The sequence below is a fragment of the Oncorhynchus mykiss genome, chromosome 17, assembly GCF_057628025.1.
Source record: "Oncorhynchus mykiss isolate SJ-2025 chromosome 17, ASM5762802v1, whole genome shotgun sequence".
Lineage (NCBI taxonomy): Eukaryota > Metazoa > Chordata > Actinopteri > Salmoniformes > Salmonidae > Oncorhynchus > Oncorhynchus mykiss.
The window spans coordinates 61,204,759-61,232,106 of record NC_143038.1 but is presented as its reverse complement, the minus strand read 5'-3'; the positions used below and the strand labels follow the sequence as shown (position 1 = coordinate 61,232,106).

General features: G+C 43.0%; 1 protein-coding gene and 1 long non-coding RNA gene across 37 annotated transcripts in view; one reads left to right on the top strand and one right to left on the bottom strand.

Annotated features, from left to right (window-relative positions):
• LOC110494609 (band 4.1-like protein 1) overlaps window positions 1-27,348 on the top strand; it is a 180,855-nt gene that overhangs the window by 106,972 nt on the left and 46,535 nt on the right. For 15 of the 36 annotated variants that reach the window (XM_036950706.2, XM_036950701.2, XM_036950699.2 and 12 more), the window contains exons 5-13: window positions 8,478-8,520; window positions 9,078-9,153; window positions 9,546-9,764; window positions 18,053-18,140; window positions 18,792-18,944; window positions 20,337-20,434; window positions 21,131-21,306; window positions 21,530-21,774; window positions 22,755-22,790. In XM_036950706.2, the coding sequence (XP_036806601.2) occupies window positions 8,478-8,520; window positions 9,078-9,153; window positions 9,546-9,764; window positions 18,053-18,140; window positions 18,792-18,944; window positions 20,337-20,434; window positions 21,131-21,306; window positions 21,530-21,774; window positions 22,755-22,790 (1,134 nt within the window). The remainder of the gene's footprint in view (window positions 1-8,477; window positions 8,521-9,077; window positions 9,154-9,545; window positions 9,765-18,052; window positions 18,141-18,791; window positions 18,945-20,336; window positions 20,435-21,130; window positions 21,307-21,529; window positions 21,775-22,754; window positions 22,791-27,348) is intronic. The other 21 variants (XM_090206208.1, XM_090206204.1, XM_090206203.1 and 18 more) reach the window with 5 other exon arrangements.
• The window catches only part of LOC149976104 (uncharacterized), a 101,635-nt gene that overhangs the window by 52,435 nt on the left and 21,852 nt on the right, over window positions 1-27,348 (bottom strand). The window lies entirely within an intron of this gene.

The window sequence follows — 27,348 nt, the reverse complement described above, 5'->3', positions numbered from 1 at the left end:
CTAACATTGAGTGGCTGCTGCCAACACACCGACTCAACTCCAGCCACTTTAATAATGGAAATTGATGTAAAAATATATCACTAGCCACTTTAAACAATGCTGCTTAATATAATGTTTACATATCCTACATTACTCATCTCATATGTATATGTATATGCTGTACTCTATATCATCTACTGCATCTTTATGTAATACATGTATCACTAGCCACTTTAAACTATGCCACTTTGTTTACATACCCTACATTACTAATCTCATATGTATATAATGTACTCGATACCATCTACTGCATCTTGCCTATACCGTTCTGTACCATCACTCATTCATATATCTTTATGTACATGTTCTTTCTCCCTTTACACTTGTGTGTATAAGGTAGTAGTTTTTGAATTGTTAGGTTAGATTACTCATTGGTTATTACTGCATTGTCAGAACTAGAAGCACAAGAATTTCGCATTAACATCTGCTAACCATGTGTATGTGGCAAATAAAATTGGATTTGATTTGATTTGAGATTCAAGGATGGAGATAGCATGCCATGTTTTTTTTATATTCATACAAAGCTGTTCATTGTAGTCTATTTAAACAGACCCAATTTAAAAGGAAACAAGCACTCATTAAGATCAGGTGTGGCCAACAAAACTAAACACAATAAGATAGAGGGTGTTTAGTTGATGCTGAAAAGGGAATGTACTGTATATGTTTTTACATAACATTCTTAGAATGTTCTTTGAATGTTACTATAGTTTTCTTGTGATATTTTATGGGAAGTTTTCTTAATGTTCTTGGAACAATTTGGGAACATGACTTTAAATGGAACCATGAGGGAACTTGTAGGAAACGTTACTCTGAAGTACACCAGTTGAATTATTTTATATAATATATAAAGTATGCTGTTGCATTGAACTCCGACCTTGCTGGGGATCCAGAGAAACAGTGTTGCACCAGTGCCTAGAACCATTACCAAAAATGTAATTCAAGGTAACGATGTTTGAACTTTTAGGAAACGTTCTGTTAAAGTAATGTTCTGTAAAATAATGTTATTTTGTCAATTTCTTAAAGATGCACTATGCAGAATTCCTTCGCCGTTTCCTGGTTGCAAATATTCTATTAGTTTGCCTAATTCCAGGTTATGTGACAAAACAAGGAAGCATAGTGTAGATAATTATTGTACCATCTAAACTGCTGTGAAGTACCTGTTCCATAACCAAAAAATATTGTATTTTCAGTCTTTTGACGCCAAAACGAAACTTAAGAATGGGAAGCATAGAAATAGCACACATAGAACAGATCTACCTTTTCTTAGACTTCCTTTCAATGGGAATGACAGCCCTATAACACTCTGTTTATTCAGTTTTATACACAAGACAACACAAAACAATATATATACTCAACTAGAAAATTATACTCAACTAGAAAAAATACTACAAAAAAATTGCTTTAAAGATACCATACTTTAGAGAAGTTAAACACACTGGGCAGAAGGCTACAAAAGTTAAAGAGCAATCTGTAGTACAGGGATAGAGCAAACACCTCACCATTGTTCCTGTAAACAGTCAAGTGATAGGGGTGGAGAAATGCAACCACTCACAGACTGTCATGGAAAACCCACCGACCATCCACTGGACCAAAAATAACGTTTACAATGCTTTAAAAGAAGAAAACATATATAATAATTGTATGTAAGTGTGAACAAAATGTAAAAAAAAAAAACAGGGCAAAACAAGCTCACATTATAGTCTCTAACCGGGCAAGATGAATAAGGCATCCGCAGGTCACAATCAATAAGCACATCATCAACCTTAATGCCCCCCCCCAAAAAAAAAACAGAAAGAAATGCTCATCCAAACCTTAAGTCACAGGGGAGTCAAATACAGACTTATTTTTGTTTTAATATGAATGCCATCACTGGATGGACTGTTTAAAGTAAGACCGGAATGGAGCCCAAGCCTCATAAAACAGTTTGGGGTTCCCACGTGTATTGAATATATTTTTTTCTAGTTTCAGAGAGCACAACACATCTCTCACCCAATTTTTATAAGATGGGGGAGCTGCCATCTTCCAGTTCTGTAGTATTAGCTGTCTAGCTAAAAGAGTTGTATAAGCAACAGCGTCCAACTGGATTCTTGACAGGGGGGTACCCATGGGCAGTACTCCAAAAAGGGCTGTAAGGGGAGAGGGATCTATAACAGTGTCATATATGTCAGAGAAACATTTAAATATTAATTCCCAGAAACCTGACTGTTTATGACAGCCCCAAAACATATGCAACAGTGTGGCTGGTTCCGTTTTACATCTGACACTGAGATTGATCCAAACTCTTTAAGAACAGATAAGGCAGTTGGCAATGAGGTATCAAGGTTAGAGATGAACAAAAGTAGGTTGTCAGCATACAGCGAGACTTTCTGCTCTAAGCCCGTCCTGATTATACCTTGAATGGCATCATTAGAGCATAGTCCAATGGCGAAAGGCTCGATTGCCAAAGCAAACAACAGGGGGGAGAGTGGACAACCCTCTCTGGATCCGCGGTGCAAGGGAAAATAGTCAGAGGACAAGTTGTTAGTCCGTACCAAAGCCATGGGGGAAAAATAAATAATCTTTATCCACGCAATGAATTTGGGGCCAAAGCCAAATCTATGAAGGGCAGCTGTTAGGTAGTCCCACTCAACACGGTGAAAAGCTTTTTCTGCATCAAGTGAGACCACCATCTCCGCGTCCCCCGATGCTGGGGAGTACAGTATATTCATAAGGCGTCTAATATTGAAAAACAAATGCCTATTTCTCACAAAGCCAGTCTGGTCAGAGTGTATTACTTGGTGCAGTGAACCGTCCATACAGATGGCTGACAGCTTGGCTAGGATTTTGTAAGTTTAAAAGCGAGATTGGGCGATAGGATCCACATTCCAGGGGGTCTTTGTTTTTCTTCAATAGTAATGAAATTGAAGCCTGATAAAGACTAGGCGGTAGCTTTGAGGTATTAAGGCACTCTGCAAATAATCGAGAAGAGAATGGGCAAAGCAGACCAGAAAACGTCCTGTAAAATTTGGTTGGAAAACCGTCCGGACCCGGTGATTTACCACTTTTCATTGCGGACACTGCTGTTGCAATCTCCTCCGGTGTAAATTCTTCTTCTAGATAGTCATGGGTGTCTGTATCAATTGAAGGCATATTCAAGCCATTAAAGAATGAATCAATCAGCAAAGGGTCTTGAGGATATTCAGAGGTGTATAGCGCAGAGTAAAATTGTTTGAATTGATCATTGATCTCTTTATGTATAAATGTGATGGCAACAGACAGGGTCCTTATTTGTGGGATTAAACATGAGGCCTCAGATTTACGGATCTGATGTGCAAGGTGTTTACTGGCCTTGTCGCCTTGTTTATACACTCTGTATCGAGCTCGCAAGAGTAACTGTTCAGCTTGCCTGGTAGAAAGCTCATCAATTTCAGATTGGAGTAGTTGGCGCTTTTTATTGTAGATCAGAGGAAGGATCTGTAGCATACTTCTCATCCAATGTGGCTATGGATTCGTTCAGGTCCTGAAGTTGCTGAGAGCAAACTTTGTTTTGGTTGGCTGTATAAGAAATAATTTTGCCACGTAGGTATGCTTTGAGAGACTACCCTATGGTAGAGCAGAACATACAGTGGGGCAAAAAAGTATTTAGTCAGCCACCAATTGTGCAAGTTCTCCCACTTAAAAAGATGATAGAGGCCTGTAATTTTCATCATAGATGTACACTTCAACTATGACAGACAAAATGAGAAAAAAAATCCAGAAAATCACATTGTAGGATTTTTTATGAATTTATTTGCAAATTATGGTGGAAAATAAGTATTTGGTCACCTACAAACAAGCAAGTCCCTACGCATCCTAAAATGCTCACCAGTCCTCAAGTGAGTCTCATGTAGAAATGCAACATTTGCATTCAAACCCTTAAATTGTGTCAGCACCCTCTTACGCTTCACGGGATTGTTAACCCCTTTGATGTTCCATTAAATGTTCTTGATCGTATTATCTCGGCAACCCTGAGCACTCCCGTGATACAACCCTGTCATTAGAGCATAGAGTGGAAAAGCAATGAGTACCCAAAAACCCCAGAATAACTTGTCTCTGAGTAATAATGTACGGTGCAAGATATTTGGAAAAAGTACAGAAAAAAAACTAAAAAGACAGAATGACAACATTAGAACTCAACCTCACAAACGAGGTACAAGCCTAAATAGAACATGTTCTCTTCGCACAGTATGTCTGTGAGAGTGCAGTGTTAAACCTAAACCCACAGTCCCGCTTATCCACAGTTCGCAAGCAACAGTTGCTGATCTATGAGCAAGTTCAAGACTTCTTGATGTGACGTTGAATGTGAGCCATAGCCTCATCCAGAGACTCAAATGTGTAGTCTTTACCATTATGAGATAGCCATAAACGGGCCAGGAATCGCAGTCCATACTTCACACCTGGATGGTCCGTAGCAGTCATTTGGCCTGTCCAAAAGCTGCGAGCAGCCTGGAAACAGTGGGGGAGTAGTCCTGGTAGATGGAGAAGCTCTGTACTTGAAAGCTCAGAGTGGTATTGGGGGCTCGTCAGAGAATCTCCATATTCTCATGGAAAAATTGCACTCAAAGAATTATGCCTCTCACCATCCCGGGGCTTTGGGAGCAGCGACCGGTGGGCCCAATCAATCAGGGGCTTCTCATCTAAGGCAAGACCATCCTTCAGCAGCCCAGAAATTAAATCCGTGGCGCGAGGCATTTCCCCTGACTCTTGGACCGATACCAGTCTCAGATTATTGTGGGGAGAGAATCCCAATAAACTCATACAACTCTCCTGCACCTTTTTGAAATCCACAGCCAGGTTTCACGTCAGCCTCCAGGCAGGTGGTTAAGTCGTAGACATTGGTAGCGGAGATCTCCAGTGCTGCAATCATTGTAGTGTGCAACTTTGTTGTTGTTTTGATTGATGTGATTGCTGGCACTGTCTCATTCCACAGGATGGTTAGATCTGCTTTTAAAGTAACAGAAACCTGTATTCGGGCCTCAATTGTTGCAACTACCTCCGTTTTCATTTCAACTATCTCAGAGCGTCGTAGTTTGATGGCCTTGAGAATGTTCATTTCAGCGCCGCCAGGCCAAGCCGCACCCCCGGGTAAAGTGTGAGTCCCCGGGCTCTCAGACTCGGGAGAGGGATGTGATGAGAGTGGGTCTTGTGGGCCGGGTTTTCTCAAAGTCATTGAAAGCAAAGTAGTCTTGGTTTTTATGGAAAGGGATCATCAAACTAATATTTGAAAATAAATACGGTCCTGCTGCAAAATGTACATAAACTCTCACCAAGCTCTAAGAAACATGGTTTCAGCTTTAAATGTGCTGAGAATGTTTCAAAGCCAAGTAACTATCCTGAAACCATTCCCAGGGCGTTATGGGAAGATTGTATGCAAAATAACCCTAGGATAACCAGGCTCTCACCAAGCTCTAAGAAACATAGTTCTCAGACACTCCTCTCTGCCTCTCCTTGAGAATATTATCTCCACACCATTTGGGAGAACATTAATTGTGTTTATGATTGCTTTGTGAACTATGACTGCAGTCTCCTTGTAGCAGAACAGTGAGAACAGTTGTTATTACTAATGGAGTGCTCTACAGAGAGGAGACAAAAGACCCAGGGCCTTTTTCGTAATTGAGTGATCTTTGGCCCAGGCCGACGTTAGATAGATTCTTGAGGATAATAAATTACTGCTGCTTATTAATGTGTTTAGCACGCTGATTTAACACTGGAGGACCAAAGCTTTTCTCTGCCCTAGTACCCCAATGGTTGAACCAGCTTCCCCCTGATGCTAGGACAGCGGAGTCCCTGACAATTTTTTGAAAACGTCCGAAACTCTCAAATGTCTGAAACACTTCTAATAGTATCTGAAATAAGACATGTCAGTCTAGTCATGTCATTCCCCCCCTTTCCTACTAGCTCTGACTTTGCTGATATATTGAGGAAAATGTACAGTCGTGGCCAAAAGTTTTGAGAATTACACAAATATTAATTTTCACAAAGACTGCTGCCTCAGTTTGTATGATGGCATTTTGCATATACTCCAGAATGTTATGAAGAGTGATCAGATGAACTGCAATTAATTGCAAAGTCCCTCTTTGCCATGCAAATCCCCCCAAAATATTTCCACTGCATTTCAGCCCTGCCACAAATGGACCAGCTGACATCATGTCAGTGATTCTCTCATTAACACAGGTGTGAGTGTTGACGAGGACAAGGCTGGAGATCACTTTGTCATGCTGATTGAGTTTGAATAACAGACTGGAAGCTTCAAAAGGAGGGTGGTGCTTGGAATCATTGTTCTCTGTCAACCATGGTTACCTGAAAGGAAACCGTCATCATTGCTTTGCACAAAAAGGGCTTCACAGGCAAGGATATTGCTGCCAGTAAGATTGCACCTACATCAACCATTTATCAGACCATCAAGAACTTCAAGGAGAGCGGTTCAATTGTTGTGAAGAAGGCTTCAGGGTGCCCAAGAAAGTCCAGCAAGCACCAGGACCATCTCCTAAAGTTGATTCAGCTGCGGGATTGGGGCACCACCAGTACAGAGCTTGCTCAGGAATGGCAGCAGGCAGGTGTGAGTGCATCTGTACGCACAGTGAGGCGAAGACTTTTGGAGGATGGCCTGGTGTCAAGAAGGGCAGCAAAGAAGCCACTTCTCTCCAGGAAAAACATCAGGGACAGGCTGATATTCTGCAAAAGGTACAGGGATTGGACTTCTGAGGGCTGGGGTAAAGTCATTTTTTCTGATAAATCCCCTTTCCAATTGTTTGGGGCATCTGGAAAAAAGCTTGTCCGGAGAAGACAAGGTGAGCGCTACCATCAGTCCTGTGTCATGCCAACAGTAAAGCATCCTGAGACAATTCATGCGTGGGGTTGCTTCTCAGCCAAGGGAGTGGGTTCACTCACAATTTTGCCTAAGAACACAGCCATGAATAAGAATGGTACAAACACATCCTCCGAGAGCAACTTCTCCCAACCATCCAGGAACAGTTTGGTGACGAATAATGCCTTTTCCAGCATGATGGAGCACCTTGCTATAAGGCAAAAGTGATAACTAAGTGGCTTGGGGAACAACACATCAATATTTTGTGTCCATGGCCAGGAAACTCCCCAGACCTTAATGCCATTGAGAACTTGTGGTCAATCCTCAAGAGGCGTGTAGACAAACAAACCCTACAAATTCTGACAAACTCCAAGCATTGATTATGCAAGAATGGGCTGCCATCAGTCAGGATGTGGCCCAGAAGTTAATTGACAGCATGCCAGGGCGGATTGCAGGGGTCTTGAAAAAGAAGGGTCAATTCTGCAAATATTGACTCTTTGCATCAACTTCATGTAATTGTCAATAAAAGCCTTTGACACTTATGAAATGCTTGTAATTATTCTTCAGTATGCCATAGTAACATCTGACAAAAATATCTAAAGACACTGAGGCAGCAGACTTTGTGGAAATTAACATTTGTTTCACTCTCAAAACGTTTGGCCATGACTGTAATTACTACGACTAAGATATGTGGTTTATTCACCTAGCTATCTTAAGATGAATGCACTGTAATTCGCTCTGGAGAAGAGCATCTGCTAAATTACTCAAATGCAAATGGACCTCACCCGGGGTGTGTGTGTGTGTGTGTGTGTGAGAGAGAGAAAGAGAGAGAGTTTGTGGTTGGATCTCAGTTTATTAGTGTGTATTTTTGCAGGTGTGTCTATTTTTCAGGTTGTGTGTTCTGAAGTTGTCAGGAACACTTGTGGTTTTCCAAAGAAGATGTTGGAGACTGCTGTGCTGTTTCAACCTTTTCCACTCCTGATTTCACTCTGGCAGAAGTGATAGTGACTGCCAAAAAAGCTTTCAGCCTTACTCAGCAGCTGGGATGTGCCACTCAGGCTCGGGATGCTGGGAAGCTCACTGTTTGTGGTTCGGCATACGGCTGTCTGCGTTATTAACCATGCAATAGGCATATTCACTCTTCCCGTTCAACTACATTAACAGTACACATTGTCAAAGGGCAGGGAATGATCTGAGAGATTTCACAAGGGAAACGAGGGTGTGCGTTGAAGGAGGACGTTTTATTAGCACAAGGCAGCAGGAGGAGTGTCAGAAACAGCGCCGCTCATGCTGAATGATGTCATTGTACAGATCTGGTGTGATACAAGCTGATAGGATATTAACTGGCCGGTGGTCATTTACTGTCACAATGGGCAAACAGATGCTGGGCCTGCCACTCTCATCTCCTCATGCTGAAAGTCTCAATGGGGGAGGGTTCCTCCTGCATCCCTCTCCTCCTCTTTCTATAGAACCATATGCAAATGCTTTCACTAGAATCACCATCTGCAATTAGAGCTGCAGGGTGAATGAGTGTGTGGCAACAGGGTGTGCATTAGCCACTTCTCTCAGAGACCCCTGGGAATTATTTCTGTCTCTCCTATATGTCTTTCAGAATTGGTTGGACCCCTCCAAGGAGATCAAGAAGCAGATGCGCAGTGAGTATCCTCGGCCCACACGCAGCACACACATGGTTCGATTCCTGAATGCTGATTGGCTGAAAGCTGTGGTATATCAGGCCGTATACAATGGGAATGATAAAATGATGCTATTTACTGGTCTAATTACGTTGGTAACCTGCTAAATACTTATGCAGTAGAATCAGAAGCTTTAGTCCCATTATGCAAGATGATATAATGAGTTTGTTTAACATAAGTGTATTACTATGCTGCTGCTGGAGCCTGTTCACACAAATAGATCTTTATTGTGACACATGTTATGGTGATTTTATGGCATGTCATACATGTGACCCCACTCTCTGAGGGTGTCTCAGGGGGAGTTGGGATACGCACATTACCAATTCCCACATGTGTTTTAATACATACTTGTACATGTGTGAAATAGGACAAATATAAGCACCCTCCTAATTATTACTATTATTATGGTTGTTATTATTACTACTGTTATTATTGCATGTGTGTCACTCACACCTTTGTGATACATGTCCAGTCCACATGGGGAGTAAACTCATCACATCTCCTGTGTCGCTCCTCAGCTGCTCCCTGGCACTTTGCCTTCTCTGTCAAGTTCTACCCTCCAGACCCCTCCCAGTTGACAGAGGACATCACCAGGTACTGTTGTACAGCAGAGCAGTGTGAAGAGGCCCCCATAGCATTCTCACATACTGTTTTTATATACACACACACATGCTGTACATACATATAAACTGGCAGCACGCAAAGTCTCTCATGATTATCAGTTCTCACATTGAACTATCTCTGTCAAACAACAAACGTTTGTACAGAAATACTTTTTACCATTGTAATCATTTACAGGGCATATTTCACTGCAAAGGATTCAAAAACATACTCTATTTACAGGTTTAGCTACATTTGGAGTTCCACTGGCTGTTATGGATTAACTCCTCAACATTCTCATTGGAGCTTGCCTTTGGTGAGACCTTATTTGAACTAGTCCCTCTCCCCTTGTCTTGCCCCCCCCCCCTCTCTCTCTTTTATGACAGGTACTACCTGTGTCTTCAGCTGAGAGATGACATGTTGTCAGGCCGTCTGCCCTGCTCCTTCGTGACCCACGCCCTGCTGGGTTCCTATGCCGTGCAGGCCGAGCTGGGAGACTATGACACCGATGACCACGGTCCCGACTACGTCAGTGACTTCCGCTTCGCTCCCAATCAGACGCGAGAGCTGGAGGAGAGGGTCATGGAGCTCCATCGTAACTACAGGTAGGAGTTATGGTCAGGGTCAAGAGTATCTTCTGACCACCAGAAAAATGATAGGGCCATGACTATGGTCACATGATCAGAATAAATGCTCTTGGCCCAGTTAGATTTATTTCAGTTGCATGTTTGTAGTAAATCCATTGTGGTTACATCCAGTGGTGTAGTGGTGCCTGGAGAAATGGGTATACTCAGATCAAACGGCCCGCCTGGCAAAGGAAAGCGCCCTGTTTCAAAATTCTATGTTTTCCTATAGGTTTTTTCAGGTTTAATAAAAATAAAAAATAAAATAAAAATATGATGTAATTCGTCCACAACAATGCTCTTAATCAATATCAGGAAAACATTTTTGATATTTGGGAATTTTTGAGGGGGAGGGTGTAGTTGCCCTTTAATTCAGTTATGCACCTATCAAGAGACAGTTTGGCTAGCGGTGTTTCTATAGGCCAACTGTACAACAATGTTGGCCTACAGAGTACATGCGATGGCAGAGTTTGAAAAACAAGTGCCCTCCCATTGATACAAATCATCACGATATCATTCTGCCAGGAGACGTTCTTTGCAGTTAGCATTTAACTGGGAAGGTTTTTTGGGAAAGCCTTTAGAAATATTCATTCAAACAGAGCATGTTGACTGAATTGCACATCGCAAAGATTTAACTAAGTATAACAGGTAGAAAATAGCTGTTTTTGTAGGGTTTTTCTCAGATAACAACCAGAGCTGCGTCTCTATTGTCCAACACATTTAACCTCACAACAGTACTTAGTATTAGTGGCATCTTTCCTAATAGCATAGGGTGAAACGTTAAAAAAATAACTCACTCAGATTATGTGGTTAATAGCATGGAGCATCCACCTGCAATACATCCCAATACCTAAGACAGGTTAGGCCCCCTACCCCAAGGCAGTACTCAAGAAAAGACAATTCTGCTTTAAAATAATGAAAATATATTGTCTGTTTTAGGCAACAACACAACAGGCATAATTTCAAAGTTCACAGAATAGCCTACTGTAATCTACCTCAGCTGCATGTGTAGCCTAGCTTGAAGACAACCATTGAAAACATAGCAATACAACCTTGCAGTCTTATGGCATTTATCTCAGATATCACAATAACAAACAAATAAACAAACAAAAAATAAAGAATGACAACTGTTACTGTGTTCATGGAGTCTGTATGAGGGCTGGCAGAGACTAAAACAATAGAAGTAGTCTGCAACGTTGTCATGGTAATATTCTTCTCCTTTGAATGGCTAATTAGGCATGAATGTTCACATTAACAAATCAAATCAAATCAAATCAAAGTTTATTTGTCACGTGTGCTGAATACAACAGGTATTCATTCACCTTACAGTGAAATGCTTACTTACAGGCTCTAACCAATAGTGCAAAAAAGGTATTAGGTGAACAATAGGTAGGTAAAAAAATAAAACAACAGGCTATATACAGTGCCTTGCGAAAGTATTCGGCCCCCTTGAACTTTGCGACCTTTTGCCACATTTCAGGCTTCAAACATAAAGATATAAAACTGTATTTTTTTGTGAAGAATCAACAACAAGTGGGACACAATCATGAAGTGGAACGACATTTATTGGATATTTCAAACTTTTTTAACAAATCAAAAACTGAAAAATTGGGCGTGCAAAATTATTCAGCCCCTTTACTTTCAGTGCAGCAAACTCTCTCCAGAAGTTCAGTGAGGATCTCTGAATGATCCAATGTTGACCTAAATGACTAATGATGATAAATACAATCCACCTGTGTGTAATCCAGTCTCCGTATAAATACACCTGCACTGTGATAGTCTCAGAGGTCCGTTAAAAGCGCAGAGAGCATCATGAAGAACAAGGAACACACCAGGCAGGTCTGGTTACTGTTGTGAAAACGTCTAAAGGCGGATTTGGATACAAAAAGATTTCCCAAGCTTTAAACATCCCAAGGAGCACTGTGCAAGCGATAATATTGAAATGGAAGGAGTATCAGACCAATGCAAATCTACCAAGACCTGGCCGTCCCTCTAAACTTTCAGCTCATACAAGGAGAAGACTGATCAGAGATGCAGCCAAGACGCCCATGATCACTCTGGATGAACTGCAAAGATCTACAGCTGAGGTGGGAGACTCTGTCCATAGGACAACAATCAGTCGTATATTGCACAAATCTGGCCTTTATGGAAGAGTGGCAAGAAGAAAGCCATTTCTTAAAGATATCCATAAAAAGTGTTGTTTAAAGTTTGCCACAAGCCACCTGGGAGACACACCAAACATGTGGAAGAAGGTGCTCTGGTCAGATGAAACCAAAATTGAACTTTTTGGCAACAATGCAAAACGTTATGTTTGGCGTAAAAGCAACACAGCTCATCACCCTGAACACACCATCCCCACTGTCAAACATGGTGGTGGCAGCATCATGGTTTGGGCCTGCTTTTCTTCAGCAGGGACAGGGAAGATAGTTAAAATTGATGGGAAGATGGATGGAGCCAAATACAGGACCATTCTGGAAGAAAACCTGATGGAGTCTGCAAAAGACCTGAGACTGGGACGGAGATTTGTCTTCCAACAAGACAATGATCCAAAACATAAAGCAAAATCTACAATGGAATGGTTCAAAAATAAACATGTCCAGGTGTTAGAATGGCCAAGTCAAAGTCCAGACCTGAATCCAATCGAGAATCTGTGGAAAGAACTGAAAACTGCTGTTCACAAATGCTCTCCATCCAACCTCACTGAGCTCGAGCTGTTTTGCAAGGAGGAATGGGAAAAAATGTCAGTCTCTCGATGTGCAAAACTGATAGAGACATACCCCAAGCGACTTACAGCTGTAATCGCAGCAAAAGGTGGCGCTACAAAGTATTAACTTAAGGGGGCTGAATAATTTTGCACGCCCAATTTTTCAGTTTTTGATTTGTTAAAAAAGTTTGAAATATCCAATAAATGTCATTCCACTTCATGATTGTGTCCCACTTGTTGTTGATTCTTCACAAAAAAAATACAGTTTTATATCTTTATGTTTGAAGCCTGAAATGTGGCAAAAGGTCGCAAAGTTCAAGGGGGCCAAATACTTTCGCAAGGCACTGTATATACAGTAGTGAGGCTATAAAAGTAGCGAGGCTACATACAGAAACCGGTTAGTCAGGCTGATTGAGGTAGTATGTACATGTAGATATGGTTAAAGTGACTATGCATATATGATGAACAAAGAGTAGCAGTAGCATAAAAAAGGTGTTGGCGGGTGGTGGGTGGGACACAATGCAGATAGCCGGGTTAGCCACTGTGCGGGAGCACTGGTTGGTCGGCCCAGTTGAGGTAGCATGTACATTAATGTATAGTTAAAGTGATTATGCGTATATGATAAACAGAGAGTAGCAGCAGCATAAAAAGAGGGGTTGGGGGGAGGCACACAATGCAATAGTCCGGGTAGCTATTTGATTACCTGTTCAGGTGGCTTATGGCTTGGAGGTAAAAATGTTGAGAAGCCTTTTTGTCCTAGACTTGGCACTCCGGTACAGCTTGCCATGCAGTAGTAGAGAGAACAGTCTATGACTGGGGTGGCTGGGGTCTTTAACAATATTTAGGGCCTTCCTTTGACACCGCCTGGTGTAGAGGTCCTGGATGGCAGGCAGCTTAGCCCAGTGATGTACTGGGCCGTACGCACTACCCTCTGTAGTGCCTTGTGGTCAGACGCCGAGTAGTTGCCGTACCAGGCAGTGATGGAACCAGTCAGGCTGCTCTTGATGTTGTAGCTGTATAACCTTTTGAGGATCTCAGGACCTATGCCAAATCTTTTTAGTTTCCTGAGGGGGAATAGGCTTTGTCGTGCCCTCTTCACGACTGTCTTGGTGTGTTTGGACCAACAGTGTCCCTTCTTATACTTGCACTACTATGTAATGTCAAACAACTGAAAAGTCCACAACTTTAATGTCCTCTTCTTTCAAAACATAAACAGAAAGTTCAATCACTTTCACAGAAATCTTTTATAACAAAATCACTTCAACTCACAGCTGTTATTAACAATTCCTTGATGTCCATCACTCCGATGGGTAACTAGCTACAGTAACATCACTCTGGCTGGTAGCTAGCTCCATCGATTGAACTATTTTTTTTATATATATTTAACCAATCATTTAACCAGGTAGGCCAGCTGAGAACAAGTTCTCATTTACAACTGCTACCTGGCCGAGATAAAGCCAAGCAGTGCGTCAAAAACAACAACACAAAGTTACACATTGGATAGAACAGTCAATAACACAATAGAAACGTCTATGTACAAGTCTATGGCAATAAATTTGCCATAGAGGTGAAATAATTACAATTTAGCATTAACAGTGGAGTGGTAGATGTGCAGATGATGATGTGCAAGTAGAGATACTGGGGAGCAAAAAAAACAAAAAACAATATGGGATGAGGCAGTTGGGTGTGCTATTTACAGATGGGCTGTGTACAGGTACAGTGATCGGTAAATATATATATTGATTGCAATTGTTCCCGAATGAGTGAGCGTTCATGTGCAAAGGATTAGCATTTCAATTATTATAATTATCAACTGTTTGTTGTCTTATCTCAGTCGACCCCCACATCCCTTTTGTACACCAAACAGCCGCGATGCCGGTTTATCCCACTAGGGAAACTCCGTTATCATTTCCTTGTAACTATCTATTGTTTGTTTATGCATTTCTGTGAATTACGTAGTTAGTAAATAAATGATTTTAAGACAATTGATGTATGGATGACTCATAGTGGTGACTGGGTTCATGCAGATAACCAACATTTTACAATGTTTGGAATGAGACTAACGTGAGGTAAATAATTCATTAATCAGAAGACTATTGATCAGATATGAAAATATCTGAAAAGTTATATTAGGAAAATTATAACTTTGTAATCTGAATATTTTCTTTGGTGCCCCGACTTCCTATTGAATTAAAGTTACATGATTAATCAGTTTAATCGCGTAATACTAATTACAGAGAATCTTTGATAAAAACTAAAAGTATTTTAATGATAGTAAAGACACGACAGGCTTTGTTGCAAAATAGGAAGCTGATTCTAGATGTCATTTTGTATTGGAGATGCTTATTGTGAGTCTGAAAGGAGAATTTACAGTCTAACCAGACACCTAGGTGTTTGTAGTTGTCCACATGTTCTAAGTCAGAACCGTCCAGAGTTGTGATGCTAGTCGGACGGGAGGGTGCGAGGCAGCAATCGGTTGAAGAGCATGCACTTAGTTTTACTTGCATTTAAAAGCAGTTGGAGGCTACGGAAGGAGAGTTGTATGGCAGTGAAGCTTGTTTGGAGGTTAGTTAACACAGTGTCCAAAGAGGGGTCAGAGGTATACAGAATGGTGTCATCTGCGTAGAGGTGGATCAGATAGTCACCAGCAGAAAGAGCGACATCATTGATAAATACAGAGAAAAGAGTCAGCCCGAGAATGGAACCCTGTGGCACCCTCATAGAGACTGCCAGTGGTCTGGACAGCAGGCCCTCCAATTTGACACACTGAACTCTATCTGAGAAGGTGAACCAGGCGAGGCAGTAAGTTTCTGCGGGGGTGCAGAGCTGTTGTCCGGGGTAAGGGTAGCCAGGTGGAAGGCATGGCCAGCCGTAAAAAAAATGCTTGTTGAAATTATCGATTATCGTGGATTTATCGGTGGTGACAGTGTTTCCTAGCCTCAGTGCAGTGGGCAGCTGGGAGGAGGTGCTCTTATTCTCCATGGACTTTATAGTGTCCCAAAACTTTTTGGAATTAGTGCTACAGGATGCAAATTTCTGTTTGAAAAAGCTAGCCTTAGCATTCTTAACTGACTGTGTATATTGGTTCCTGACTTCCCTGAACAGTTGCATATCACAGGAGCTATTCGATTCAAATGCAATACGCCACAGGATGTTTTTGTGCTTCTCAAGGGCAGTCAAGTCTGGGGTGCACCAAGGGCTACATCTGTTCTTAGTTCTGCATTTTTTGGACAGGGCGTGCTTATTTAAGATGGTGAGAAAAACACTTCTAAAGAGCAACCAGGCATCCTCTACTGACAGGATGAGGTCAATGTTCTTCCTGGATACCCGGGCCAGGTTGATTAGAAAGGCCTGCTCGCTGAAGTGTTTTAGGGTGTGTTTAACAGTGATTAGGCATGGTTGTTTGACCGTGGACCCATTACGGACGCAGGCAATGAGGCAGTGATCGCTGAGATCCTGGTTGAAGACAGCAGAGGTGTATATAGAGGGCAAGTTGGTTAGGATGATATCTATGAGGGCACCCATGGTTACGGATTTAGGATTGTACCTGGAAGGTTTCTTTGTAAATTTGTGTGAGATTGAGGGCATCTAGCTTAGATTGTAGGACGGCCGGGGTGTTAAGCATATCCCAGTTTAGGTCACCTAACAGTACGAACTCTGAAGATAGATGGGGGGTATTCAATTCACATATGGTGTCCAGGGCACAGCTGGGGGCTGAGGGTGTCTATAACAAGCGGCAAAGGTGAGAGACTTATTTCTGGAAAGGTGGATTTTTTAAAGTAGAAGCTCGAATTGTTTGGGCACAGACCTGGATAGTATGAGAGAACTCTGCAGGTTATCTCTGCAGTAGATTGCATCTCTGCCCCCTTTGGCAGTTCTATCTTGTCGGAAAATGTTGTAGTTGGGGATGGATTTTGGTGGCCTTCCTAAGCCAGGATTCAGACACGGATAGGTCATCAGGGTTGTCGGAGTGTGCTAAAGCAGTGAATAAAACACACTTAGGGAGGAGGCGTCTGATGTTAACATGCATGAAACCAAGGCTTTTATGGTTACATAAGTCAACAAGTGAGAGCGCCTGGGGAATAGGTGTGGTGCTGGGGGCTACAGGACCTGGGTTCACCTCTACATCCCCAGAGGAACAGAGGAGGAGCAGGATAAGAGTACGGCTACAGGCTATAAGAACTGGTCGTCTAGTGCTTTGGGAACAGAGAATAAAAGGAGCAGATATCTGTGCGTGATAGAATAGATTCAGGGCATTGTGTACAGACAAAGGTATGGTAGGATGTGAGTACAGTGGAGGTAAACCTAGGCATTGAGTGATGATGAGAGCGGTTGTGTCTCTGGTGGCACCATTTAAGCCAGGTGAGGACTCCACATGTGTGGGGGGTGGGACAAAATAGCTATCTAAGGCATGTTGGGCAGGGCTGGGGGCTCTACAGTGAAATAAGACAATAATAACTAATGTTAACAGCAGTAGACAAGGCATATTGACATTAGGGAGAGGCATGTGTAGCCAACGTTAATGACAGTCATTCGGTGGTATGGAACAATCCTTTTCCAGAACTAGCACGTCCTATTTCTGCAACAATACTCCAACTTAAGTTACTTTCTGAATTCAGCTTCTCTCTACTTTTATCATTCTCTCACTTTCTCCTCCTTTTGCAACACACTTACCTGTGCACTCCCTCGCGCCACCTCTACCCAGGACCATTTTAGAGCCGGCCGTGACGTCTCCTGGCTCATAGTAGTCTTGTAAAGTCCCTGAACAGAACAGCAAAGCCATATTCCTAGACTCCACCACACAAGACTCGGACCAAACTTTTTCAATACCTGGTTTGCATACCCATTGTTGCCTTTGTTAGCATTTACTGGTAGATATCATACATTGAAACATCTTTCCTTTCCTCCATTACCAACTACCGATGCCGTTCTTCTGTGAGCTGCTCCATGTGCCTACCAGTTGAGAGCTGCGCACTCTTGCTGCCTGACAGATGGTATTCCGCTGAAACTACCAGGCTATGTGTGTGACTCGCATGAATATATTTCATGTGCTTTGCATTTGTGTAGGTTACTTTGTGCATGATATCTCTATTGTTCTACAGTACATCATTGGCACAGAGTATACCTCCACTAAACTACTTTGATGTGCATCAGTGGGGATTAAGAAGTGAGTATACGCAATGACCACTGAGTGGGTATAGAGCATATACCTGCATAATAGTCCCCACTACTCCACTGGTTTCATCTCCATCTCTCATTCATATGGAAACATTGGAGCCTGTTGAAACAGCTCTACTCAGACAGTGTCCAACAACACACCATACATATGTTGACAAATGCCACCACATTGCCCTGGCATCTGTCATGGCTGTCTACATGGAGGCCTTGCCAACACTATCAACACTTCCCCAGTCTCAGGGTCTCCTCCCTCCCTGTCCAGGCATGGCAACAGCTCTTGGCTCTTGGCGAAAGGTGGAGGAAGAGACATGGGAATGGATATATCAGGCCTACCACTCTAAAATATTAAATGTGTTCTCCTGTGTGAGTTGATGTATTTTTGTTTCAGGGGTATGACGCCAGCTGACGCAGAAATCAACTTCCTAGAAAATGCTAAGAAGCTATCCATGTATGGGGTGGATCTCCATCATGCCAAGGTATGCTGTTACATCAGCCTGATCACTAGATATTGACTTTGATTTCGGACTTTTGAAAAGGCCCTGAGAACGTTGATATAGGCCTGGGCGCAAATTTACTGGGCGCAAATTTACTGGCCTCAAATTTACTGGCGCAAATTTACTGGCCGCAAATTCATGATGCTCTGAGCCAGAGCGAGCTGCTTAGAACAATGCTCCACCGCAGTTCACAATGTTCCAGCAAGCCGTGGGAATACTTGATGATACTTTGAGTTGTTTCTGTTTTAACCCTGTAACCACGTGGATTTAAGGCTGTAACCACATGGAATTAAGGCTGTAACCACATGGAATTAAAGCTGTAACCACATGGAATTAAGGCTGTAACCACATGGAATTAAGGCTGTAACCACATGGAATTAAGGCTGTAACCACATGGAATTAAGGCTGTAACCACATGGAATTGTGTAAAACATAGATGTTAATCCAGTTTCAAACTATGAGATTTTATTGGTTACATATGACATTTTGTGCGTCTATGTTCCTATGTGACTGTGCAGGATGATTTATTTTACCCTATACACCAACATATTACTTTATTTCCTCTCCTTCCCTCTCTTATTCCTCTCTTTTCATCATCCTCTACTCTGCTATGCTGGCTCTTGGCTGCTCCAGGATTCAGAAGGGATTGACATCATGCTGGGCGTATGTGCCAACGGCCTCCTGATATACCGCGACCGCCTGAGGATCAACCGCTTCGCCTGGCCAAAGATTCTCAAGATATCCTACAAGAGGAGTAACTTCTATATCAAGATCCGGCCCGGAGAGGTAAGCTAAACCAAATGAGAGAATGGCTGCATTGTAGTTAAGGTTTTACCACCTTACAAAATTATGCTTTAAGAAATGTATGCACTCCATTTCTGTTATAACTGGAAATATGACCAGCTAAAGACAGTGTGGAAGCTGATGTGTGACCAGAGAACTAACCACGTGGAATTAAATCAACTTCCTGGACAATGTTATCTGGACCATTGCTCTGGAACAAGCTGGACTCTACATGACAGCTAGCTAGCATTTCCGCCTTCAAAAGAGCAGTACACATAGTTGTAATGTGTGCTTGGATTTGTATGTATGCTACCGCGTGTGATGTGTATGTGATTTTAGATGTGCTTGTGAATGTATGCCAATGGGTATGCTGTATATGTTTTATTGATTATATGGAAGCCAGGACTCCCTGGAAAACAGTGGCAAGTATTACTGAGTGGACTATCCTGGCTAAATAAATGCAAATGAAAAATCGTATTCCCCCCACAATTTTGCTGCTCCACAGGCTTAGAATCTATAGCATGCCTCTCACTCCAAGTCCCTGTTCAGTTCTTGCAGCGCTGCAGCCTCAACCTCTGCAGCCTACTCAGCTGAGCCCCAGCCCAGTGTGACAGGCTGTCTGGCCAGGCCTTCTGAAGTGACAGAGCCCCATAGTGAGCCAGTGGAAGAGAGGGATAAAGGGAGCTTTTAACACGGCCAGTGCAGCTGCAGCAGCACCCAGAATATAGGGATGAAAAGTATAAATATAGAGCCATGAAATGCCACCCTCATGTTTGTCCCTGCTGTCTGAAAACTGCAGTTTCTTAGTCCTTTGCTCAGCTCAGTGCATGAATCTGTCTGGTGGTCACAGGGCTGTAATTTCAGGGAGAGCAGATTACTGTAATCTTAGAAAAAAGTGTACCAAAGGGGTTATTCAACTGTCCCAATAAGATAGCAATTTTTGGTTCCAAGTAGAACCATGTTAGGTTCCATGTAATGTAGAACCCTCTTTAGAAAGGTTTCTTCATGGAACCAAAAGGGTTATTCAAAGGGTTCTCCTATGGGGACAGCCAACGAACCCTTAAAGGGTTGTGCATTCTTGGAAGTGTTAACCGTCCGGGGATTTACAGCAGTGAATAGTTTCACACAGTGTCTTTTTGCTTAGAGCTCATTGCATCTCCTGAGTGACAAGCGGGCCGATTCAGCAAATGTAGTAGTTGAACAGCATATAACTTAAAATTGTGACAGTTTGGAATATGAAATAAAGTGATGATGCATGTCAAGGTTGTTTTTAAGAATGTATCATGTCATTCAAAACTGCTGTCACTCCCTCATACTCTAATCTATGTAACCACAGTAAACAACTGCCCATCCCTCCCTCCTTCCCTCCGTTTCTGTCTCCCTCTCTGAAACCAGTACGAGCAGTTTGAGAGCACTATTGGCTTCAAGCTTCCAAACCACCGGGCGGCTAAGAGACTGTGGAAGGTCTGCATCGAGCACCACACCTTCTTCAGGTATCTTTTCCCTTCAAGGAGTAGGACTCTATTATGTTACACCTAGCAAGCCATTTCTCCTCAAGTCCTCTTCATCTTAGGCAGCCAAATATAGCTACCATCTCACCACTCACATCCCTCATGTCCACATCCCTCAGTAGCTTCTTCCCAGCAGCCTGCTGTATTCAGGGGAAGGGGAAGCTCAGGAGTGATTAGAGCACAGCTTTGATCAGGGCTCCGTCTCCCTTTAGGCACCATCCACAACAGCATTTTATTCCACAGCAGCCAGCACTACACTGAGGCTCAGGGTGTTTCCCTCTCTGTTTCCTCCTCATGTTACTTTGTATCTCTGGTGCTTCTCTACCCCTGTTACCTCAGGCTTTGAGGAATTCACTGTAAGGGGAATAGGGAACCACATACAGTAGTATAGAGCAATGTTTTCAACACTGCAACAGTGCAAAGATCAGAGTCCAATGTTCTCAGCATTTTACAAAGTTATTCATTACATCCAGTAACTTATCTCATACTAACATCTGGTCTTTCTCTCAATCGTATTGCTGTAAAGCAAGGATGGTGAATTTATCTTTCCCCAGTATTTTAAGTTAATCCTTGTTGTTTTTATACTGTTGCAACCAAAATGCCAGGTCATCTTCAGCTTAAAGTCCCCAGAATTAGGGCTGATGAATTCCTCTCTGTCTGTGGACTATACACCTCCAGGTTAGTGTCTCCAGAGCCTCCTCCTAAGGGCTTCTTGGTGATGGGCTCTAAGTTTCGATACAGTGGGCGAACCCAGGCCCAGACACGGCAGGCCAGCGCTCTCATAGACCGGCCCGCGCCACACTTTGAACGCTCCACCAGCAAGAGGTACCTGCTGTCCCGCAGTCTGGACGGAGGTAGGTACCAAAGTGGTGTTCCTCAAGGGCTACTCACACAACGAACAATTGTTAAAAGTGAAAATATTGAATGATACATTAGTGGCTATGGGATATTTTTTCATACCTAAAGACAGTGTCTTAAGATGTACTGTAGATGTGGCCATATACTTACTGTATGTATATCTAATGCTGGACTGTTCTCTCGTAATAAAACAGTCCCACTGTGCCTTGGTCTAACTAGCAGAGTTCTCCCGGCCAGTGTCGGCCATGTGTGAAAACCAGGATGGTCTGTCCCAGCACAGTGGCAGTGAACACCCCCACCTCCACAGCCCCTCTGGGGACGAACAGGAGACAGAACTGGAACCACCCAGTTTGGAGCAGGACCAAGAGGAGGATCAGGATGAGGAACAGGATCTAGAGGAATACCACGACCAAGAGGAGGATGAGGATGGTGTCCCCACCCCCAGCAAGAAGAAGGAGATCAAGGTACTGTTAGGGTTATCACGTTACTGTTAGGGTTAGGGTTATCAAGTTACTGTTACTGTTAGGGTAAGGGCAGCATTTCCCAAACTCGGTCCTCGGGACATAAGAGCAGCAAGTTTTGGTTTTTGCCCCGAACACTACACAGCTAATCTAAATGATTGAAGCGTGATGATTAGTTGATTATTTTAAATCAGCTGTGTGTAGTGCTAGGGCAAAAAAATAATGATAATGCACCCTTTGAGGTCCTGAGGACTGAGTTTGGGAAACCCTGGGTTAGGGCAAGGTACTGTTAGGCAGATGGGAGGAAGGCTTGAGTGGGTAGCTATATGACTTAAGATACTATGGTGGTCATATCTGGTTCAGAGGGTAAATGGCCCAACCTAGCCTGGTTGATTGATCTGTATGTGCTATAGCCAACTCCAAAAACATTCCCTATGCTACATGACATAGGAGTTGGATAAAACACAAACAGATTTGTGGACCCAGGCTCAGCCTACTTGTTTCTCAGAATCAAAACATTCACATTTGATGGTAAGCGCCACTCTAGGATGGAAATAGGCTATAAGTAAGGATACAATGCAGTATAAGTAGGATGATACCTATGGAAGCTTAGAGAGACACACATCTTGTGTGGATATGATGTTTGTATCAGGGTGGAGGTGTCCGTCAGTGCAGATTGTCAGATGGCAGTGACTGCAGGGGTGCTGCTGGTGCTAGAGTGTACCGCTGGATCTTCGGGTACCACTGTGACATTCCCTGCTGAGGTTTAAAGCTAAAGATTTAAAGCAAAATTAACTCTGCTCCCTCTATGCCAAGCAGAGGCAAACCAGTATAGCTCACTATCATCACTAACTGCTGTATCGAACCTTCACTTATCTCTCATGCCAAGCCAACCTAACTTCTCCTGCTGCTGTTCTTTCTTGCTCTCTCTCCCTGTCATTCACTAATATGCTCTCTCTCTCTTTAACCCTCGCTGGCAAAAGGAGGATGCTGGGTCCCCACTTGACAATATACAGGAGGTATTTGGTGTCTGGTGGCCTGTCTGTCTCTCTGTCAGTCTGTCTGTCTGTCAGTCTGTGAGATGGCTCTATGCCTACCAGTCTTTTTGTGTTCAGTAATCCCACATATTAATGATAAACTAGCAGTATACCTAATTGACATACAGTGAGTAATCTTCTGCACCATCATATCTTTGTTTGCACCCAAAGTATTACACTGAAGCTGCAAAGCATTCATTTGATGCTGTTCATTGGAGAGCCAATATTTTAAGGGCTGTCAAATTAACGCGTTAATAACGGGTTAAGGCATGACATGCTTATCTGCGAAAGGAACATTTTAAGCGCAGAACACAACATGGAACACAGCTACAGTCTTAGCTTGCACCTTTACATGGCTGAAGACCGTGGGCCTCTAGGCAAAATTATGCCAAATATCACCGGAGCTATGTTTTTCTTTCTGCCTGAAATTGATGCACGTGTCGTAGCCCATTTTAAATTATTTGCGAGACAATTTATATTTTATTTATATATTTTATTTATTGTTTAACTATCTAGTTATGTTAACTAGCTAGCAAGGAACCTGATAACTTGACCACTGACTAGGCTATTCACAAAATGTAGATGGCACAGGAAGAACTGAAAAGGAATATGCCACTAAAAGAGATGCTTCAAAGGCTGCATTTGCAAGAGTGGGTATGTATGACTGTGTGTGTGTGTGTGTGTGTGTGTGTGTGTGTGTGTGTGTGTGTGTGTGTGTGTGTGTGTGTGTGTGTGTGTGTGTGTGTGTGTGTGTGTGTGTGTGTGTGTGTGTGTGTGTGTGTGTGTGTGTGTGTGTGTGTGTGTGTGTGAGAATGGGAGTGTGTGTAGGCCTATATCAAGTCAAATTTTATTTTATATATTAGTCACATGCGCCGAATACAACAGGTGTAAACCTTAGAGTGAAATACTTACTTATGAGCCCCCAACCGAAAATATACGAATAAGAATAAGAGATAAAAGTAACATGTAATTGAAGAGGAGCAGTAAAAAATAACAATATACAGTGGGGCAAAAAAGTATTTAGTCAGCCACCAATTGTGCAAGTTCTCCCACTTAAAAAGATGAGAGAGGCCTGTAATTTTCATCATAGGTACACTTCAACAATGAGAGACAAAATGAGAAAAAATTGTAGGATTTTTTAATAAATTTATTTGCAAATTATGGTGGAGTATTTGGTCAATAACAAAAATGTATCTCAATACTTTGTTATATACCATTTGTTGGCAATGACAGAGGTCAAACGTTTTCTGTAAGTCTTCACAAGGTTTTCACACACTGTTGCTGGTATTTTGGCCCATTCCTCCATGCAGATCTCCTCTAGAGCAGTGATGTTTGGGGCTGTTTCTGGGCAACACAGACTTTCAACTCCCTCCAAAGATTTTCTATGGGGTTGAGATCTGTAGACAGGCTAGGCCACTACAGGACCTTGAAATGCTTCTTACGAAGCCACGCCTTCATTGCCCGGGCGGTGTGTTTGGGATCATTGTCAGGCTGGAAGGAGGTTTTCACTCAAAATCTCACGATACATGGCCCCATTCATTCATTCCTTTACACGGATCAGTCGTCCTGGTCCCTTTGCAGACAAACAGCTCCAAAACATGATGTTTCCAACCACATGCTTCGCAGTAGGTATGGTGTTCTTTGGATGCAACTCAGCATTCTTTGCCCTCCAAACATGATGAGTTGAATTTTTACCAAAAAGTTATATTTTGGTTTCATCTGACCATATGACATTCTCCCAATCTTCTTCTGGATCATCCAAATGCTCTCTAGCAAACTTCAGACGGGCTTGGACATGTACTGGCCTAAGCAGGGGGACACGTCTGGCACTGCATGATTTGAGTCCCTGGCGGCGTAGTATGTTACTGATGGCAGGCTTTGTTACTTTGGTCCCAGCTCTCTGCAGGTCATTCACTAGGTCCCCCCGTGTGGTTCTGGGATTTTTGCTCACCGTTCTTGTGATCATTTTGACCACACGGGGTGAGATCTTGCGTGGAGCCCCAGATCGAGGGAGATTATCAGTGGTCTTGTATGTCTTCCAATTCCTAATAATTGCTCCAACAGTTGATTTCTTCAAACCAAGCTGCTTACCTATTGTAGATTCAGTCTTCCCAGCCTGGTGCAGGTCTACAATTTTGTTTCTGGTGTCCTTTGACAGCTCTTTGGTCTTGGCGATAGTGGAGTTTGGAGTGTGACTGTTTGAGGTTGTGGACAGGTGTCTTTTATACTGATAACAAGTTCAAACAGGTGCCATTAATACTGGTAACGAGTGGAGGACAGAGGAGCCTCTTAAAGAATAAGTTACAGGTCTGTGAGAACCAGAAATCTTGCTTGTTTGTAGGTGACCAAATACTTATTTTCCACCATAATTTGCAAATAAATTCATTAAAAATCCTACAATGTGATTTTCTGGATTTTCTTTTCTCATTGTGTCCGTCATAGTTGAAGTGTACCTATGATGAAAATTATAGGCCTCTCTCATCTCTTTAAGTGGGAGTACTTGCACAGTTGGTGGCTGACTAAATACTTTTTCCCCCACTGTATACAGGAGGGGTGCCGGTACATTGTCAATGTGCGGGAGCACCGGTTAGTTGAGGTAGTATGTACATGTAGGTAGTTAATTAAAGTTAATTAAAGTGACTATGCGTAGATGACAACAGAGAGTGGCAGTGGTGAGGAGGGGGGAGGGCAATGCGAATAGTCTGGGTAGCCATTTGACTAGATTTTCAGGAGTCTTATGGCTTGGGGATAAAAGCTGTTTAGAAGCCTCTTGGACCTAGACTTGGCACTCTGGTACCTCTCGCCGTGTGGTAGCAGAGAGAACAGTCTATGACTAGGGTGGCTGGAGTAATTGACAATTGTTAGGGCCTTCCTTTGAAACTGCCTGGTATAGAGGTTCCTGGATGGCCGGAAGCTTGCTCCAGTGATGTACTCGGCCGTTCGCACCACCCTCTGTAGTGCCTTGCGGTCAGAGACCGAGTAGTTGCCATACCAGGCAGTGATGCAACCAGTCAGGCTGGTGCAGATGTAGAACTTTTTGAGGATGTGAGGACCCATGCCAAATCTTTTCAGTCTCCTGAGGGGGAATAGGTTTTGTCGTGCCTGCTTCACGACTGTAATGGTGTGCTTGGACCATGTTAGTTTGTTAGTGATGTGGACACCAAGGAACTTGAAGCTCTCAACCTGCTTCACTGCGGGCCTGTCGATGAGAATGGGGGCATTCTCGGTCCTCTTTTTCCTGTAGTCCACAATCATCTCCTTTGTCTTGGTCACATTGAGGGAAAGGTTGTTGTCCTGGCACCACATGGCCAGGTTTCTGACCTTCTCCCTATAGGCTGTCTCGTTGTTGTCGGTGATCAGGCCTACCACTGTTGTGTCATCAAATTGAATGATGGTGTTGGAGTCGTGCCTGACCGTGCAGTCATGAGCCCTGAGGGGCCCCTGTGTTGAGGATCAGCGTGGCAGATGTGTTGTTACCTTCCCTTACCACCTGGGGGCGGCCCGTCAGGAAGTCCAGGATCCATTTGCAGAGGGAGGTGTTTAGTCCCAGGGTCCTTAGCTTATTGATGAGCTTTGAGGGCACTATGGTGTTGAACGCTGAGCTGTAGTCAATGAATAGCAATATGGATTTCTTATAAGCTTCCAGGTTAGAGTCCCGCTCCTTGAAAGCAGCAGCTCTAGCCTTCAGCTCAGTGTGGATGCTACCTGTAATCCATGGTTTCTGGTTGGGGTATGTACGTAAGGTCACTGTGGGGACAACGTCGTCGATGCACTTATTGATAAAGCCAATGACAGATGTGGTGTACTCCTCAATGCATTGGAGGAATCCCGGAACATATTCCAGTCTCTGCTAGCAAAACAGTCCTGTAGCTTAGCATCTGCTTCATCTGACCATTTTTCTATCGATCTAGTCACTGGTGCATCCTGATTTAATTTTTGCTCGTAAGCGGGAATCAGGAGGATAGAATTATGGTCAGATTTGCCAAATGGAGGGCGAGGGAGAGCTTTGTATGCATCTCTGTGTGTGGAGTATTGTTGGTCCAGAGTTATTTTCCCTCTGGTTGCACATTTAACATGTTGATACAAATGAGGGAAAACTGATTTAAGTTTCCCTGCATTCAAGTCCCCGGCTACTAAGAGCGCCACCTCTGGGGGAACGTTTTCTTGTTTGCTTATGGCAGAGTACAGCTCATTCAATGATATCTTAGTGCCAGCCTCTGACTGTGGTGATGTGTAAACAATTACAAAGAATATAGATGAAAACTCTCTCGGTAGGTAATGTGGTCTGCAGCTTATCATGAGAAACTCTACCTCAGGCGAGCAATAGCTCGAGACTTCCTTAGATATCGTGCACCCGTTGTTTACAAAAATACATTGACCACCGCTCCTTGTCTTACCAGACGCCGCTGTTCTATCCTGCTGGTACATCTTATAACCAGCCAGCTGTATGTTGATATTGTTGTCATTCAGCCACAACTCCATGAAGCGTAAGATGTTACAGTTTTTAATGTCCCGTTGTTAGTTTAATCTTCCCAAAAAC